Raw genomic sequence first — 17206 nt, forward strand, 5'->3', positions numbered from 1 at the left:
CACCTATTACAGGCACTAAAATGGTTTTCTGCTAGGCCTCCCATGTCCTCCCTTAGGAAGGAAATCAGGAGGGCATGTTGGCCTTAAACCAGTAGTTCAAATTTATTTATTTATTTTTTTACCCCTGCTCCCTTGAAAATTGCTATTTTAGAAGTATAACAAATTCACTTCAGATACTGCGGTTACACGATACTTCAAATATCCACTCCTTCAGCTTACGTCTAGGAATAAGTAAAGAAACTCATATTGCCAGCAGACTGAAATTCCTATGCTTGTATCAAAAATCTTATGTGTAAGGTAGATTATGTTGCAAGAAAACAGACCTCCATTCTGGTGTTGGCCAGTTGGGGGATAGGTGGATGTACTAAGTTTTTGTCTCTGAAGAAGAAACAACTCAAGACACTTGTGTAACATGTGCCACTAAACACAGACAGGTTGAAGTCAGAAGGCCTGGCTAGGCGAAGTATTGACACACAAATGTTAAGATTCTAGATCATTAATATTATACCTGAGCTTCCTCTGATGCAGAAAAATGAATGACTGACTGATGTTCAGCAAAATAAATATATTGAGATGAACCTTCCAGCCTAAGTACCTATAAATAAAAACAGGTCCTGGAAAGCAGTCCAGGATGGAAGAAGGGATAACAGCTGAGTAGGAGAAAGGCAAGGTAACAGGAGGAAGGGCTGCAATATAAACATAGTTCCAAATGGTCAAACTGATGCAGTGTTTGTTTGTTTGAATAAATTTAACTGCAGTAGAACAATTATTAGTGTTCTAGTGGGCCCTGAAGGCTCTTCAGCAGGAAGTGTTTTCCATTCTAACAGTTGGCAGTTGAACTCCTCTCTTGAAGCTGGGCTTTGTTTATTTGCCTTTTTAGAGTGATAATTTATACCTTGGTCATGACGATTTCAGAACTTCTCATACACAAGTCAAACAGGAAGTGCAAGACAAGATTTTAATTGTTAAAAGTTTATCGATAACCTCTTATATACACATAGTTATACACAAAGTGGTTCATGAGTCCCCCATCTTATAGAATTCTGCTGGTGAGGCTGAAGACTTCGGTTTGCCTTTGTCATCTTGCAGAAACGATGTTAACATGGAAAATGCCAGTTGGGTTGTTGACAGGTATGGCTTTCTTCACGGACTTTATTGTTCTTTAGCTGGGCACTGAAAGGAGTCCGTATTCATCTGCTGTATCCAAAATTTTACAGATGACTGGAGACTCCACCTTGAACATAAAAGATCAAAATGTGAAAGACTAAAATTACCGACAAACTTTTACAATTGATTGGAATTAATCTCTTGTAAATCTCTGTTGCAATAGATTGCAATGGGCACTTGAGCAGCACTTTGCAAAATTGTTAATACATGCTTTTTACTTCCATGTACGGACTCTATAGCATATTAACAATGTAAGTAATAATAATCCTCCTTTCCCTAAGCAAATGCAATTGAACAAAAAGCGGTATTTGTTTAGCAACTACGTACTAGGGCTAAAATGTATGACAAGAATCTTTTGTGAAGAGTCACTAGAAGGGACAATTTTAAATTTGAAAAAAAATGGATGAGAGAGATAACATGTCTAAGGAACACAGAAGGGACTAGAGAACCAGCAGCTTGGTAAGATTTAGCAATAACACCATGTCCTCATCTGTGGCCTCTATTCCCTCGTCAGGAGCAGACTGCATTACTATCCCTGCCAGAAACGGCAGTTATAAAGGCTCTCACTTCAGTAGAAAAATCTCTTCCTCTTGTCAAGTAAAACATTTTGGTTTTATTCTTTGGCTGATGCAAGTAAAGGCTAAAGTAAAAAGTGATCACACGCTTTCCGTGTAATGTGGACCATGCACCTTGAGACATGCTCTACTAGTTGACACCTGACCTTAGTGAATTCAAGTGTGTATGTTTACATACCCCAAGAATGTATTGGCAAGAATGAGGCTCTAACATATATATGGTTACAGCATGAGGGGAATCAGATTCCTTACATCTGAAAAGAGAAAAAGAGAAATTTTTCAATTTGCTATAGAATAAGTGCAAAACCAAACTATGTATTTTGTTAGTATCTATAGCATTTTTTATTAAGCTTAGGTAACAGTTATTGCATTAGGAGCTTTATGAAGAAGATAGAAAGAGGCTTTCTCCTCTGACATATAAAGCAGAGAGACGAAACATAGGTTTACATAAAAGATTAACTTACTTCAATTTCACAGTCACCTGCCTTGGCTTGTCTGTTAAGTCACACACATCTCCGTTGCCATAGAAATGAGACACCATCCTGCCACAAAAATTTGAAATGAGAAAGCTTGGAAATAGTAGACATTAAATTCTTAAACACACAGCTAACTTGTGTAATAGAATATCTCATAATTCTCCAAATACTTAACTCCAATATACAAAACAAAAACGTAGTATGTTATATTTAAATTATTACAGAAACAAATCATTGTTCATTGTTGGAAGATTTCTTTGCATCATTATCCAAAGCGTTCCATTATCTTTTCTGATGTTGTATGTTGATTAGGGGGAAAAAAAATCTATACAATCTTCTCTTGAATCGTTTATTTTATCTATTAGTAAAATGAATATTCACAGACTGCAGAAGTGAGCCCCAGTATTTCTTCTTCCTCCTCCTCCTGGCAAGTCTGGGACCAATTCAGGAACGTTTAACCACAACAGTAACCATGCTGACTGTAACCATACCTAACTGTCTGCGTACCATCTTCTCTGAGATAGTAGGTTCTAGCAGCATTCTTCTTGGACCATTCAATGTGTTCCTCCTTGTTCCAGGTTCCCACAACCACAGAAGTCTTGCCACTTTCCTTATCCTAAAAGAAAGGAAAAGCTGCTAATTAGTTTGTATCACAAGTTTAACAGTGAGGATGTTTTATGACAAGTAGCACGTCATTTTTAGAGCAAGTCTTCTGCTGTCAATAATACTTTGTTCTTGCATTTGAGACGAAGTATGAGTGATCTTGTATCGCTCGGGTCAAGCCTCAAATTGACTGTCTTTTCAGAACAGCCACCTTGGCTGTGTTAGCTGATGCACGTCTTTCGATGAGCAAAAGAGCATTCACACACACACAAAAACATAAAATGTTTTTTCAGCTTTGATCATCACTATGCTTTATCTGACATCTCCCTGCATAAACTCTTCAGTAGCACACTGAGGATTTCTTCTCTTAAATCACTCCTCTCAAACCCAAGATGGGGATTAGCCCAGGAAAGGATGTTTATTTTCTCAATTTTTTTGGGGACAGATTCTCTAACCTTCCCCCCACCCAAAAACATTGCCTGATCATTATCAAAATAGTAGAGACCCCAAAAGCCATCTAGATTCAACTATTACTGCAGAAGAGAATAAGCTTCTATCAAAATATGAAAAATAGGTTAAACAGTTGCATGCCTTGTCAAGTAATGCCTGAATTTGTGAAGGCTATTTAACAAAACATAGAAGGGTATCGCTGAAGGTCTTGTGGCAGCATGCAATATCTGCTTTGGCAAATATGTCAGGGACAAAAAAGGAAGAATCTGCTCAGGTAGCAATTTTATCATTTTAAAGTTAGTCTTCTTAAGGAAGCAAAGCATCTGTTGCAGGTTTGCATAACTTCGAAAAGGTTACAGTTGTTACAGTTGTAACTTTTGTTTACAACCGAATGCCATGCAGTGCAAGAAGAATGAAGGGAATGTGGCTTTTCTGCACTGTGCCTGATCTGGCCACAGAAAAGCAAAGTGTTTTGAGGCAAACAGAGGAGTTTCAAGGACTTCCTCTAGTCCCTAAAAAAGGCACCTGTGCCAAGACAAATTAGGGAACTTAATGTCTCAGTCTGATTGCACATGGAAGACCAAACACATTGGCTAACACTACAGAAGCATAATTTTGTGGACGACAAAACGCATTGGCTAACACTACAGAAGCATAACTTTGCCCAGGAACTTCTTTGCTGTTATTTAAACAGTGCAACCTTACTTTTGTTGAAAGTTAGTTATCAAACAGCACATCCAAATTTGCAGGAACACAGAATTTAAAAAAATTTTTTTTGGTTTGGTTTGGTTTAACAAACATATTTCTGTTGCTTCCAATTTAAAAAGAATCCTCACATAAAGGTTTTTGCCTTCAGTAAGAGAAGTTGTAGCCATCTAGTGGCAGCATATAAAACTGTTTAAACGTACCTCATGATATTGATGAACGTATTTGCCATAGCAGAATTCATACTTCCACCAACCAACACCCTAAAGAGAGGAATAATTTCAGTTAGTAGAAAACACAAATCAAAACAAAAGCCAAACACCAACCCCCTGAAACACTCAGACACATCCAATTTTCCTCCTGACTCTAAATCACTGAGTATCGTAGCTGAAAACTGCATACCTATTGGTCAGATACCTGATTCAAGGATTGCACTGAAGGAGAATCTCGTATTAGACTAACTGATATAGGTAAGAGATGGAATAGATGAGCTTAAGCAAAGAGAACCTAATTTTTATGCAGACAGTTTGCTCTCGGAAGACCCACATATGACGATATTCTTTAAAAGCTATTGGTATCCCCCCAGATGATCTTTTTAAAAAAAATGTTTTGTTCTTTCAAGGACAGAGAAAACTTCAGACTACTTTTCTCTGCTGGCTGTTCTCTCAGTCTCCCTAGGTAAATCTTCCTTTTTAATGCTTTGTCCTAACTGCTTCCTCTCTTAATGCCCAAGTTTCCTCAGATTTTTTTCTTCTTGTTAACAAAATTAGTACAGAACAATTCTCATTATCTTCTACTTTCATTTCATTGTCCGTTCAAGTAAGTTGTATTTCAATAGAAAGAGTAAAGATACCTTTCAGTAAATTTAATAGCATAAACTGACAAGTTTGTATGTAAGTCGTCCCTATATCGATGTAAGGAAAGGCAATTATTATGTGTATAATAATGCTGTTAAAACCTGTAAGCTGGCATGGCTTGTGCAATGAAAGCTCCCGTCTTAGGTTGAAACACTAGAAGAACTGTACTTTTACTTCAGCTTTGTATTTTGCCCAGCAGAGCCAGGCAAGAATTAACTATGAGGTATTTGAAAGTCAGAGAAACATCATTCGCAAATACTAAGCTTCAACTTTCCATGCTGCGTACCACAGTGAAAGTCATAGGTTTATGCCCAAACATATTCTTTTCCCTCACATACACAGCAGAACGATAGTATTTAGTGGGGAAAGGGGACAAAAGCACAAATGCATACCCTACAGAGACCAGAGCTGGCTCCAATAAGTTGTTAGCACAGCACAATGCAACACTGACAGAGATACTAGTTTGGAAGCAGCCGTGTAAACAGTGTAGTATCCAGGACAATGACTGGACAAAAGGAGGTCTTGAACTTAGATTGAAAGAATATTTTTACTTACAGCTAAAGCTACTAGCAAATTTTTGAAAGGAAAAGTACCCCTTTTGTTATAAGGAACAAAGTAGGTATCTGCTGAGGGAAAAATTTCAACTCTCAGAGTTCATGAAAAATTAAAAATATATAAAACAGTAAGTGCAAGTAAGAATAGGCTATTTTATGGTACGCAGTTTTATTTCTCACCCCATGGAAGCAGTAGGAACCACTAAGAAACTCCTTTATAAGTTGGTCATCAGTCAATTTGGAGATATGGGTTGTTCCCACAGTTAACAGCTGATGGCTTCCAACAGCAACTGGCTTGTGTATGGAAGAAAATTTATCTTCTTTTGTTGAATGCATTTCTTCCTGAAATTAAAGTATACATAAATATGCCCATTTAGAGTTTATATGTCCCTTGCTAAATCTTATGATCTATAAGAAGTTATCTAATATTAAAGTGGCAGGTTGTGGGAAAAACTATGAAGGCATTTTTTCACCGTCTTCAGCGTAGTTGGAAAAAGAGATGGAAGGTCAAGAAACTAGTGACTTAGTAAACTGTAGGCTGAGGAGGCTACAAGTTTTAAACTAGTAGCCCAAACTGAACTGCTTTATTTTCCTTCCAAATAAGTTACAGATGATTTCAATAAACTTACTAAAGACCATTTGAAAGACTGACATGGTCTTATAAAGAAACAGTTGCGGAAAAGAACTAATTCCACTGAGACCAAAGTTATATGTGTTACAACATGGAAAATAAGTACTATTTAAAATTACTTTCCTATTTAAAACTACAGAAATCCTACCTCCTTAACCCTTCTAAAAGGCATCTTCATCATTTCTTGCTGTTTCTCCAGCTGTTCCAGGTTATGGGGTTTAAGTGGGGATCCTGGTAGTGATTGGCAAAAGATGTCATTCACAGGGGAAGCCCTGAACCTGTCCAAACAAGATATGGATACATCACTTAAAGTCTTTCAAATTTATTATCGCTGTACACACAGGTATGCCAACACACTCTCAGTCCTGTTCAGTGGCTCAGAGACCTCTGCTAAAAACTTACATTTTGGAGTAAAGACCTGATTTTTTATTAGTTATTACACATTTCCATTGGGCTGAGTTGTGTCTATTTTCGCTTGTACTTGCACCATCTTAGTCAAGACTATGCTGTTGTCATAATAATTACAACTGATGCAAATACTTTTTTGCCCAGTGCAGTCTCACTATTAATGCTGGCAGACAACCGGTCAACGCAGTCTAACTAGTCTTTCTCAAAAGAGAAAAACTCAAGATCACCTTTTTATTAAATAAATAAATAAAAAATTTGCCTGTCTACCTTCTTCCCTCTGTAAGCACACAGAGGCTTAAAAGACACAATATACAAATAACAGTGCAATAAATAAGTGCAACAGATAACATAGTACTAATACATCTATTTACATGAGAAAAGTGATAACTGGTACTTAGTAATATACTTAGTAATATACTTATAAATACTTAGTAATAGCTTCACTTATTTACCCTAACTGCCAAGCATTTATAAAATGCATGATCAAGGATTTTATCTTACACGCTTTGCTGCCTATTTCAGAACACTTAGATTAAATATTCGATTGCTCTGAGGTCTGTGTGTATGGGCTATTCAGAACTCCTGTTTGTAATTTTTCCGTTTCAGTTGTATGTCCTGCGCGTCCTTCACTATTCTTTTAACGCCCCTTGAAAGGTCAAAAATCTCTACTGTTGAGACGAACGTCACTTAGACGCACACTACAATTCAGACAAGGGAAGAAAGAATCCCAAACTTGATTTTTGGAAAATAACACTGAAATCATAAATTCTTTATATGGAAATGACTTTATACGCAGCCGAAGGTAAGGCAGCGAGGCAAGATAGGGACAGATGGGAGCTCCTTAAGTTGGGAGTACTGCTAAAATAAATACTAGTAAGGTTATGATTGAAGACCGTACTTTTGTTTTCTGAAATTCAATAGAGAAGTTGAAATCTATGCATACTTATATTGCACGTGTGCAATTTGCAGTCTTTGAATACCAAGAAGATCCCTAAGAGCTTGAAATCATAAGACACATAAGAGACCGTGTTCTTTATTTGTCTGCGGCTTTCTCAGCCTTCAGGCTCTGCTTTGCGTTCCTCTGGAATCACAAAGGTTAGAAACTTACCTTTTGAAAATAAAACAATACTTGTGCTTCTCATATGGGATCAATCAACAGAGACTTATGAAATGCAAATATTGTGCAACTTAAAATGAAAACCGCAAGAGCTGGCAAAACTGCACCTGCCATGTTACCTAAGTAACATGCAAGTATCACAGGAAATGTCTAGACATTTTTGTATAAGAAACCATCGCTGGACATAAGACTTGTATAAACACATGCATGCATGGAAGTTGATGAAAATTTGGAGTCATAATGTTAGCCAAAATTTGGGTACCGTACCTGTATTTAGGATGGCTGCACAACAGAGGTGTCAATATAACCACTTCATATTCACAAGTTGTAACTTCTGCTACTGAAAGAATCTCATGTTTAGCTTCTGGATGACAGATGTACATCACTGTACTTGATCTGGGTAGGTTTTGTCTCAAGCTGCAAGGTGTGCCGTTTCCCATTTCTACTGGATAGTATGGGGTCATCTGCCCTTCTATATTTTTGGAAGGTATCTAGGTGAAAGAAAGTAAAAGTTAAGAATCACAGTAAGGCTCCTTGCCTTTTCTGAAACGGAGGTGTTGCTGCAACCAAACAGCTTCTGGTTTATTACCTCCAGGACAGCGCTGCACAAATGCACCAAGCCACTTGAGCTTTGCTACAAAGCCCAGCCACATCTGATTGCAAAAGCCGCTGGAATCTCTGCACAGGTTGCCTGATGTTTCAGTTCTAAGAAATCTTACCAGTCGGGTGCAATGTTTTGTCAGAGCACCAAGCCCAGCTACATACATCCTGTAGCCTAGGAGACAGAGACACGTGAGCAGCTCTGCCAGACTCAGCTTAGGTCTGCCCAAGCACATTACCTTCAGCGTGGTCCCAGACCATGAAGAATCTACACTGGCGTCATGCAAAGCCATCCGGATATCTGCACTACACCCCTTAACAGATATAGTCTTGGTTTTCCCTTATCCAGAGTATCCCAGCCATCTGTTACCTTGTCGAACAGAAAGTTAACGATACATGCAAAGTAAATCCCACTTTATAAGGTTTGAAACGTTCATCTAAAATACTTTAGAAAGCCTTTTAAAATAAAGGTACTTTACAAAGCCCAGGTAAAAATCTTAAGTCCCCTTTCCTCCATTTTGTACGCACTTTAAATAAGATCTCTTCAGATTTGTTCCTCTGTATTTAAAAACGCTTTTCCAACAGAAACTTAGCAACTCTTGTTTAATAGCTCCTGAACACCAATAATTAGTCGTGCATAATCATATGTCATTTAATTTTTGACTAGACAGAATTTTAAGGGCACTAGAGTCATAAATGGACTTATGTGTTCAAGTTTTGTCCAACTTCCACTTAACGGGAGATTCATTCCTCAAACTGACCTAAGCCCCCTCTCCTGGTTCCGATCTTGAATGCAGCTAAAGTTCCTGGGTACCAACGTTCTGCTCACGCAAAAGCCATGTTGGAATCCATGAAACAGACCTTTCTTTACCTATGTTGTTTGGGCTAGTAAATATTCTCAGTGCACAACAAATCAGGCTCTGTGCTAAATGGTGGTGGTGCCTTCCATGGTCATGGAACTAACCCAAGCGACTTGGGATCCTTTTATATCTCACCTGCTTCAGTTATGAAAGCACATGGTAATCCTGCCATAGGCCACTGACTCTTTGCTAGTGAAACTGTTCCATCATGAATGAACGAAGCGATACGATATTCATGAGGCAAAAGAATGAATATGACAGTAGTTTAATTGCTTAGGCACCACTTTGCTTTCAGTCACTCCTCCACTCTATACTGGAATATTCAGCCAAAGCTGGGAACTGAACGTACATTCTGATTGTGTACAAAATAGCTTGTAAAAGGGGTACGATACCTTCCCTTCCTGGTTGAAGGAAACAACCGATCTTTCCTTAAATACTGAAAGATTGTGCGTGCCTAAGCATCTCATTGCAGGTCACTGTGCAAGACACCCAAAGGGAGACAGCTGTTGTCTGCACCCAACTGAAAGGCACCTACACAGGATTTAAGATAAAACCTCAGCCTCAGCAGTTCTTTGTGGTTACTTTAAGCACCTCCTTTCTGTGTTGTCTGCCCTCTCCCTTTCATGACTACAGATTCCACTAAAATTGCACATCTAAATTCTTTGTTGACTGAAGCCAGTCAGTCTACGTACATCCTAAATACTACTGAAAAAGTTAGCAAAAGGTTTAACTTATTCTGAAATGAATTAAAAAAATGGGCTAAAATGAACCAAGTTTTCTTCAACTTCAAAGAGGCATAACTGCTGTAGTTACTGGAATGGGCCACGTTCTGATCGGGCCTGCTTCCCCAACTACCTCCGTAATGCATACCAAGAACATCTATTTTCTGAGATCCACTGCAAAAGAGGAACCACTCTCTGCTATGTAAATTGGTACCACAAAGAACACGCAGACCAAATCTGATTTTGGTAAATTAACAGGAAGGATAACTGGAAATAAGGTAGGTGCATGTCTTTCCACAGGTCAGATTTGCTATTGCTAATTCTGAACTCCAACATGCTTCAGATATTTATGTTGTTTCGCTATAAAGTAAGGTAACTCAGAATTGAGTTTTGGGGCCTAATCAAATGGAAAAGTTCTCTAATGAAAAAGGGAAGCACTGAGTTTTATGGGATGGGTCATCAAGTCAGGTGAGAGATCTGCTAGGGATTTAGCAACATTAGTGCTGTAAGAGTTTGTTAAGCATTTCTTCTTATCCAAAATGCACGGAGCTACCACTACAGGAATAGGAATCTCTGGTGTAGCTATAAAAACGCCGCTAGGCTATAATGTGACTTTGTGTTTGTGTACGCATTGTCTTCATAGCAGAAGAGTAATTCATCTTTCTTTTAAGATTTGAGTAACTTTAACGTCCAGTAACTGGAAGGGCAAGAAACTTGAAGAAACGGACCAAATAAGCTTTGTGAGATGGGACTGATAATCAAAAGTGAGAAGAGTGCAGCTCAGGAAAGCAGTTTCATTTATTGATACTTATTTTAGTAGGGCACTAATTATATAATCTCATCATATTTAAATTGCCTCCACTATTGATGGCAAAAATTAAAATAGATGTTTTTCACTTGCCTCTTTTGCACTCTCTTTTGGATTTTCCTTTTCTTCTTGATCTAGGGAATAATTAAGAATGAGGTAAGCATAACGTCTGTGAACTTGAAATAAAATGAAATTATATACAAAAAGAAGTTTATGTTTTGTGTATTTGCTAGTATTTTGCGTATAAACTGTCAGAGTCAATTTCACCAACTTGCAGGTGCAAAAGAGGAAAGAAAGGGGAAAAAAAACCCCAGTGATCTGGGATCCAGAGCAAACAGAACAAAATATGAGTTAGCATCTTCTTGGAACAATTTTACAAGTTTGTCAGATAGGCCAAATCCAGCCCTAGCACAACAATAAGGTCATGTAGGCTAGAATAACATGTCCTTGCTGCTGTTCTCTGAGGGCCAGCTGACTATTCCTTTCAAAAGTGAGTGAATTACAGGCTGGGACAATAAATAGTAGGCAAGGACTTCAGCCCACCCACTAGTCTCAGCAGATATACTGGTTGGAGAAAGAAGTTAGGCCAGAGTGTACGGCATACTAATGACCATGACAGTAAGCATCAGTACAAGGGGAGCTACAAGCTGGCGCAGGTTAAAGCTATCCTTAGCATTCTGAACTGCTTCAGGAGTCTGGACTCCGTTCAGGATTATATGAGAGAAAGGCAACTCTGCTTTGCTGTCACCTGTTCAGTTATTCCAAGCTTACTGTAATACATTTGTGGATTCATCTCACAGTCTATTTTAAGAGAAGTAGTATGAATTGCTGTATAGGAAGCACAGAAAGAATAAAATCTGCCACCCAAGCAGAGAGGACAGAGGGCCAACATCCTGAAAATCTCAGATATGATGATCTGAAGTATCACCACGTGCAACTTACTAGCATCTAACCTCAAGAAAAGAATTCATAAACTCAAATTAGACATCTGTTTTCTGTATAGCAGCATCTAGGGAAAATTACACACCTCTGCACAGGATTAATAACAGCACAAACACACACTGAACTGCACTAATAAGAAATGCCAAAAAACCCGCAGTGTTTCTAAAACCATGTTTCTCTTCAGGACTAAGATACCTCGTTGAAGGCTGCAGGTATTCAAAAGCATTGGATTCATGGCTGTCAATCCTTTCTAGGACATAGGCACTGAAGTTACCATTTTTAGGAGGAGGAAAATAGTGGCGCCCACTTTTTACATACTAGCCCAGAATGTAAAGAACTACTCAATGCTGATACATTTCTATTGTTTCCATTGAATCTGATGATGGACACTTAGTTTGTGGACTTTTAGAGTTATCTGGACAAACGTAGTGCCAAAGAGCTCAGCCTTATATAAGGGAAGCAGATATTGGCAGGTACAAACACAGGACTTTTGGCATCTACAATAATTTGCTAGCAAAAACGCAAGCGCTTAGAAAATTAGCTTGGGACTCAGCTACCTAAATTCCACCCGAGTTCCACTTCGGGAACTGCAATATTTTTGCAGATCTGTGTCAGAACACTTAAAAAACACTTAGAACAACTGCAAGGATCAAATCCATCTGCAAAAACTGTAAAAGGTTTGGTTTGGTTTTGTATACTATGTTTTATTACAGAACAGCAGAGCCCAAGATGCTACATGCTCTGCGCCCAGCTTACAGCTTGAAAGACACTTCCCCTCACCCAAAAAGAATGTGGCAAGAGGCTACGTTACATCAGCCAGATCAGGCATATATCAGTACAATTTTTTAAACTATGTATTTTCTCTACCTGACCCTAATTAACTGTTGTATTTTGTACAGTATGGCAAAACCGATAGGATGGACGTGATGTAAGGCACTGAAAAGGAATTAATTCAAAACAACAGATTTTGGAAGAAAGAGTAATCCACAGAATTCTACTATCCTTTCACACTGGAAATAGCTTTCTACAGAAGTTCCAGCACATTTCTCAGAATGTAATAATTAAAACCAAAAGAAATCATTAGCATCAACAAAATAAAATAAACTAAGACAAACCTGGTTCTGACAATGGGTTCTTTATCATCATATTCCCAAGATAGTATTCTTGGATGTTTATTTTCTACAATCAAAAAAAAGTTAAAGTTTTTCAGTTACCATTTTCCATACGTTTTCAAGTGCATATGATTTCAAGTCTTTTTGAGGAGTTAAGCAGCAAAAAGGGGACTGAGACTATTAAATTGTAAGACACCTACCTGACCAGTTTCTTTCTCCTCATGATATTGACGGATATGTTTTCCATGGCAGACTTCATAAGTCCAGTAAGATTCAATCTTTAAGAAAAAGGAGTGGGGGGGGGGGGAGGGGTGGAAGCATGTTCTGTTTAGATACATGACCAGAAAGAGACATTTTTCCCAAAACTTTTGGCCTCTGCAGTAAAAAAAAAAAAAATCTGGCCCAAGCAGGTAGATGAAAGCACCCTCGCAAGTAGTAGCACAGCAAATGGTCTCAGCATTCCCTAAGGATTGTGACTAGGTTCTAAATAAACATAAAAGACAGTTTCCTTCACTTCTGCACAGACATAACACAGCAAAAAAACCCTGAAGACAGGCGTGTTGGAACTAATTCACTCTTTACCAGGGGGTTACCAGGGGTTAAGCTGTAGTGACTCAGCACAGACTATTTTTGGTCTCTACTGCAGATAAGGGGTGTTTACCAGTTGGGCTTGACCCACTCTCCCTTCCTCAAGGACTTCTGTGGGATATGAAGGTTCTGTGATTCGTATGATAGCTGGCCATTTTCACTTTCTCTGCTTCTCAATGCTGCTTGTTTGGCATTAAGTTTGTTCTCAGAACGTAAGAAGTGAAATTTTAAATTGTGATGGTACTTGGTCAACCTCTGGAAAACTTGTAGAATTATCTAGAATTGTATTTGTTGAGGAATGCCTTTCATTACAGACCGTGACACATTAGGGCTTGACTCCTGGAAGCAAACGTTTTAAATCCCCATTTACATATTGTTACTATAGTCATCCTGTTTATTTAAATCCCGAGATCTTAAATTATTTAGACTTTTTACAGTAATATTAAGATATTGTCATCAAGACGTAGAGAACTTATTTTGGATCGAATTACTACCTGAACTACCTTTATCCATACAGTTTACAACTACACTGAACCTTGAACCTTAAAATGGGCTGGGTTGTAAACTTTTGATTAACATGCAAGTTTTCAGTGCATAAATAACATACTCTGTATGAGCAGCTACTTTGCTTAAAAAGAGGCTCCAACAACTCTCCTGGAGTAGGACCTTTGTAATCCTTCTCTTCTTCCTAGAATAAAGGGATATTCCAATACATTAAAATTAAAGGCAGTCTGGTTAGTAAATACTCATTTGAAACAATTAAAAAACCTTATCGCAAAATTAAAGACATAAAAACTCATTAATTCCTGCCATGAAGGAACTGTGTTGTGATTAGAAAAAAAGATAGTTTAGTTCAGTAAGAAGGGCCAAATAAAAGTTACAAATCAAAGAGTCAAAACAAAAATTCTGTGGTTTTAAGCATACACATATCGCAAAAGAGCAGTAGCTCTCAACTTGCTCATGTCAAGAGTGGCAGCTTGTGGCATGAACAGGACAAGTGTATCAATCATCTTTTAATTTGTTAGTCAATATTGATGTATTTGTGCAGCACAACTGGAATGTCACACAGCTTTTATTGAATAAAAAAAACGCGGATCAAAAAGGCATAGATAATATTGTGAAAGCCTATTGCTGCCTATTTTTTACTCTAAATATGCATGCTGTTGAAAAGATATGCACTGCAAAGTTCTTTAGAACTAAAGATTTCTCACCTATGTTGAAGTACTCGGTACTGTCAATCACCTAAAGGACGACAGCTATGTCCAAACGGAGGTCCCTGCCATAGGAGTACAGCTTGTCTGCGCAAGCTTTTGCACGGTGTGAAAACAAGAACCATTGCAGGGACTGAAGACCAATGATAAACCTCACCAATTTCCAGAGAAAGACGTACCTCCTCAATCTACCTTCTCCTGTATAAACAAACATGTTCGTATTTTCTACAATTCAAACCCTGCACTGTACATTCAGTTTTCCAACTGGGGAGAAGATGAGGGAGAAGGAAGCTTTTACGACAGGTGGTAGCAACACTAGCAAATGCACTACTGGGAGGCATTCAGATACAGTGATTACGATAGCAGTGGTAACAGTCTTTTTAGCTGTTTACTGGCATTGAATTTGACAATGCTACTTAAAATACAAGAACTTTCCAATCAGTGTTGATTTTTGCTGAAGTTCCAAAAGTAAAACTCATGACAGCGACTGACAAACCTATCAATCAGCAGAACAGCTCAGCAACCATTTGTTACCAAATAAGGACTTCAAGACTGTTCAGAGCAGCTACGCTTTTATAGAGCTAGCATCTAATACCAAACGAACGCATCTATTATAAACTGTGAAAACGTTAATCACTCTGTAGATGATTTTCCTTTTATAGGAAAAAAAGAGTATTTATTTTGAAAAAAACACAACACAAAAGATGTTGTAGAGACTTATCTACAGCTTATAATTATGAAAAACAACCCAAACTTACCTCATTGCCACTTGATATCAGTGGAAGTATACATTTATATTTTTCTTTATCCACAGTAGTCATGATGATGTAGTTATCCTCTTTGTACAGGACACCAGTTGTAGGCTAAGAAAACAAACAGCCTACGAATTAGTCAATTTAAAAAAAAAACGTTACTTCTTAAAATATTCCTGTATTCCTGAATGCATGAATAGTAAAGTTAATTCAAAGTGATGGGGCAGGTGCTCCAAAATATTTCCTGGGTCTTAATTATACCACACACAAAAAAAAAAGAAAGAGGGGGGTGGCATTTGAACTTGGAAGCACTTTGTGAATATGTGCCTGCCTGGCTTCCTTTCTTCTTCTTTCAATCCTTCTACTTCAACCATATTCCTGCCCTCCTCTACACTCATTCTCTTACTCATGTTTGTGTATTTACAAATCTGCCTCAAAAGAAACCCAAGATTTCCAACAATCACACGCAGAACGTATTACTTGCTCTTCTCTCACGTGTTGTCTGTTTTCTACCCAGAAAGTAGGATCTTGAGGAAAATGACAATATCTTACTTTGTCTAATACAGTAGAACCACAGACAGTATCACAAATGAAACACTATTTAATTAACAAAAGGAATTTTGAGTTTACGTGCTTTTAGATAAATGGTTTCCTGTGAGTCTAACTATGAAACAGCTTGATTAAAAAATGAACAACCCCCTTCTATCCACTGCATTTTGCAACCAGCCTTTATCACATTGACTTTCAGATCACATTTGCCTGGGATTTTCCCAGCTTCAAATCCAGGAAACTCAGACTTCTGAGCTAAACTTTGACTCTCTCTGGATTCTTTCTGACTTGTTCACTCACAAGATTCTGTAACTATAAAATACACTTTACACTAAAAGCACTGTTCAGTGAGAGATTTAATCAGGTTCATTTTCTCATAGCATTGATAAAGCCATAGGAACTGCAGCAGTACAAATGTGCTTCTCTGCAAAGCATCAAGACAGCTAAGAAAGAAGCCATGTGGGCTCACGTACGGTCTGTTACCGCAAATAAAAACGTGTGACAATCTTTTAAACACAACTTAGTACGGTTATGCCAAGCACACCCAAAACTGAAAGGTCTTTTTTGTCACATGGGGCCTTTAAAAATAGGTGCAAGGTGTGAGCGTATTTACGGCCTCTGGAGATGGATAATAGCAGCAGTGTATGAACGTAAATACTGGTGTCTAATTGTCCTTTAACAGTTAAAGACTGCCAGCTTTTTTTAGCAAAGGAGAACATTTTGGTAAAAGCAGTACCTGGTAAAAAGGGACTTCATGAAGATACCTTCACATCAGTAAACAAATATAAGATCTTTTAAAGCAAAGATTATTAGGTGTGTATCGACAAACACCATACCCAAACTCACAACCTAGCTGCTCCCGTCAAGATTTTTTTTTTTTTAAGGCAAATATTATTCCAAGCGCTTGCGACCGACATAAGGCTGCCAACACTCCAGGTAATACCGTTAACATCAGAAGAGAAGAAACTATTAACGGCTCAGACTAGCACGGCATCTTGAAAGCACGTTACATAAAAACACTCCCGAAACGTTGCAGACTATTTTAAAAATTATCTATGCAATTTCGGCTTAAGGGGGGGTGCTTCCCGCAGCTTTTCCGAGTGCAACCACATGTACATTCACCAAAAAATACATATACATATACATATAAATAACGATATTAAAATACAAATAATAATAATAAAAAACAAGGTCAAAAAAGGCCTTTTCCTGGCGCCCTGCGTGCCTTCTGCGCCGAGTGACAGCCCCGCCGCCGGGGCCGGGACGGAAGGGCTCTGCGTCAGCCGGACCGAAGAAGCGCCGGGACCCCCCCGCCGCCCGCGGCACCCACCAGGCTGAGCTCGGTGCCGGGCCAGTTCACCCTGAAGGGGATGTCGTCGCTGAGCTGCGGCCCGCCGCGCCCCCCGCCGCCGCCGCCCGCCGCGCCCGCCGCCAGCAGCCCGCACAGCAGCGCCAGCGGCGCGGCCGGCGCAGCAGCCGGAGCCGGGGCGCGGCGCCGCCGCCCCGTCATGGCGCCCGA

The 17206-nt window shown here is 38.8% G+C and overlaps 1 protein-coding gene across 1 annotated transcript; it reads right to left on the bottom strand.

Moving 5' to 3' along the window:
* Window positions 1–944: 944 nt before the first annotated feature.
* Window positions 945–17197, bottom strand: ERLEC1 (endoplasmic reticulum lectin 1). The gene is made up of 14 exons (XM_068936518.1): window positions 17018–17197; window positions 15145–15249; window positions 13783–13863; window positions 12788–12865; window positions 12591–12654; window positions 10627–10667; window positions 7811–8034; window positions 6167–6296; window positions 5568–5729; window positions 4180–4239; window positions 2710–2834; window positions 2207–2284; window positions 1921–1996; window positions 945–1234 (listed from the first exon to the last, which is right to left on the bottom strand). Exons 1-14 carry the CDS (start codon window positions 17195–17197, stop codon window positions 1163–1165), a joined length of 1476 nt encoding a protein of 491 aa, XP_068792619.1. The 3' UTR covers window positions 945–1162.
* Between the last annotated feature and the right edge of the window lie 9 nt (window positions 17198–17206).

This window comes from Struthio camelus, chromosome 3, assembly GCF_040807025.1.
Source record: "Struthio camelus isolate bStrCam1 chromosome 3, bStrCam1.hap1, whole genome shotgun sequence".
Classification (NCBI taxonomy): domain Eukaryota; kingdom Metazoa; phylum Chordata; class Aves; order Struthioniformes; family Struthionidae; genus Struthio; species Struthio camelus.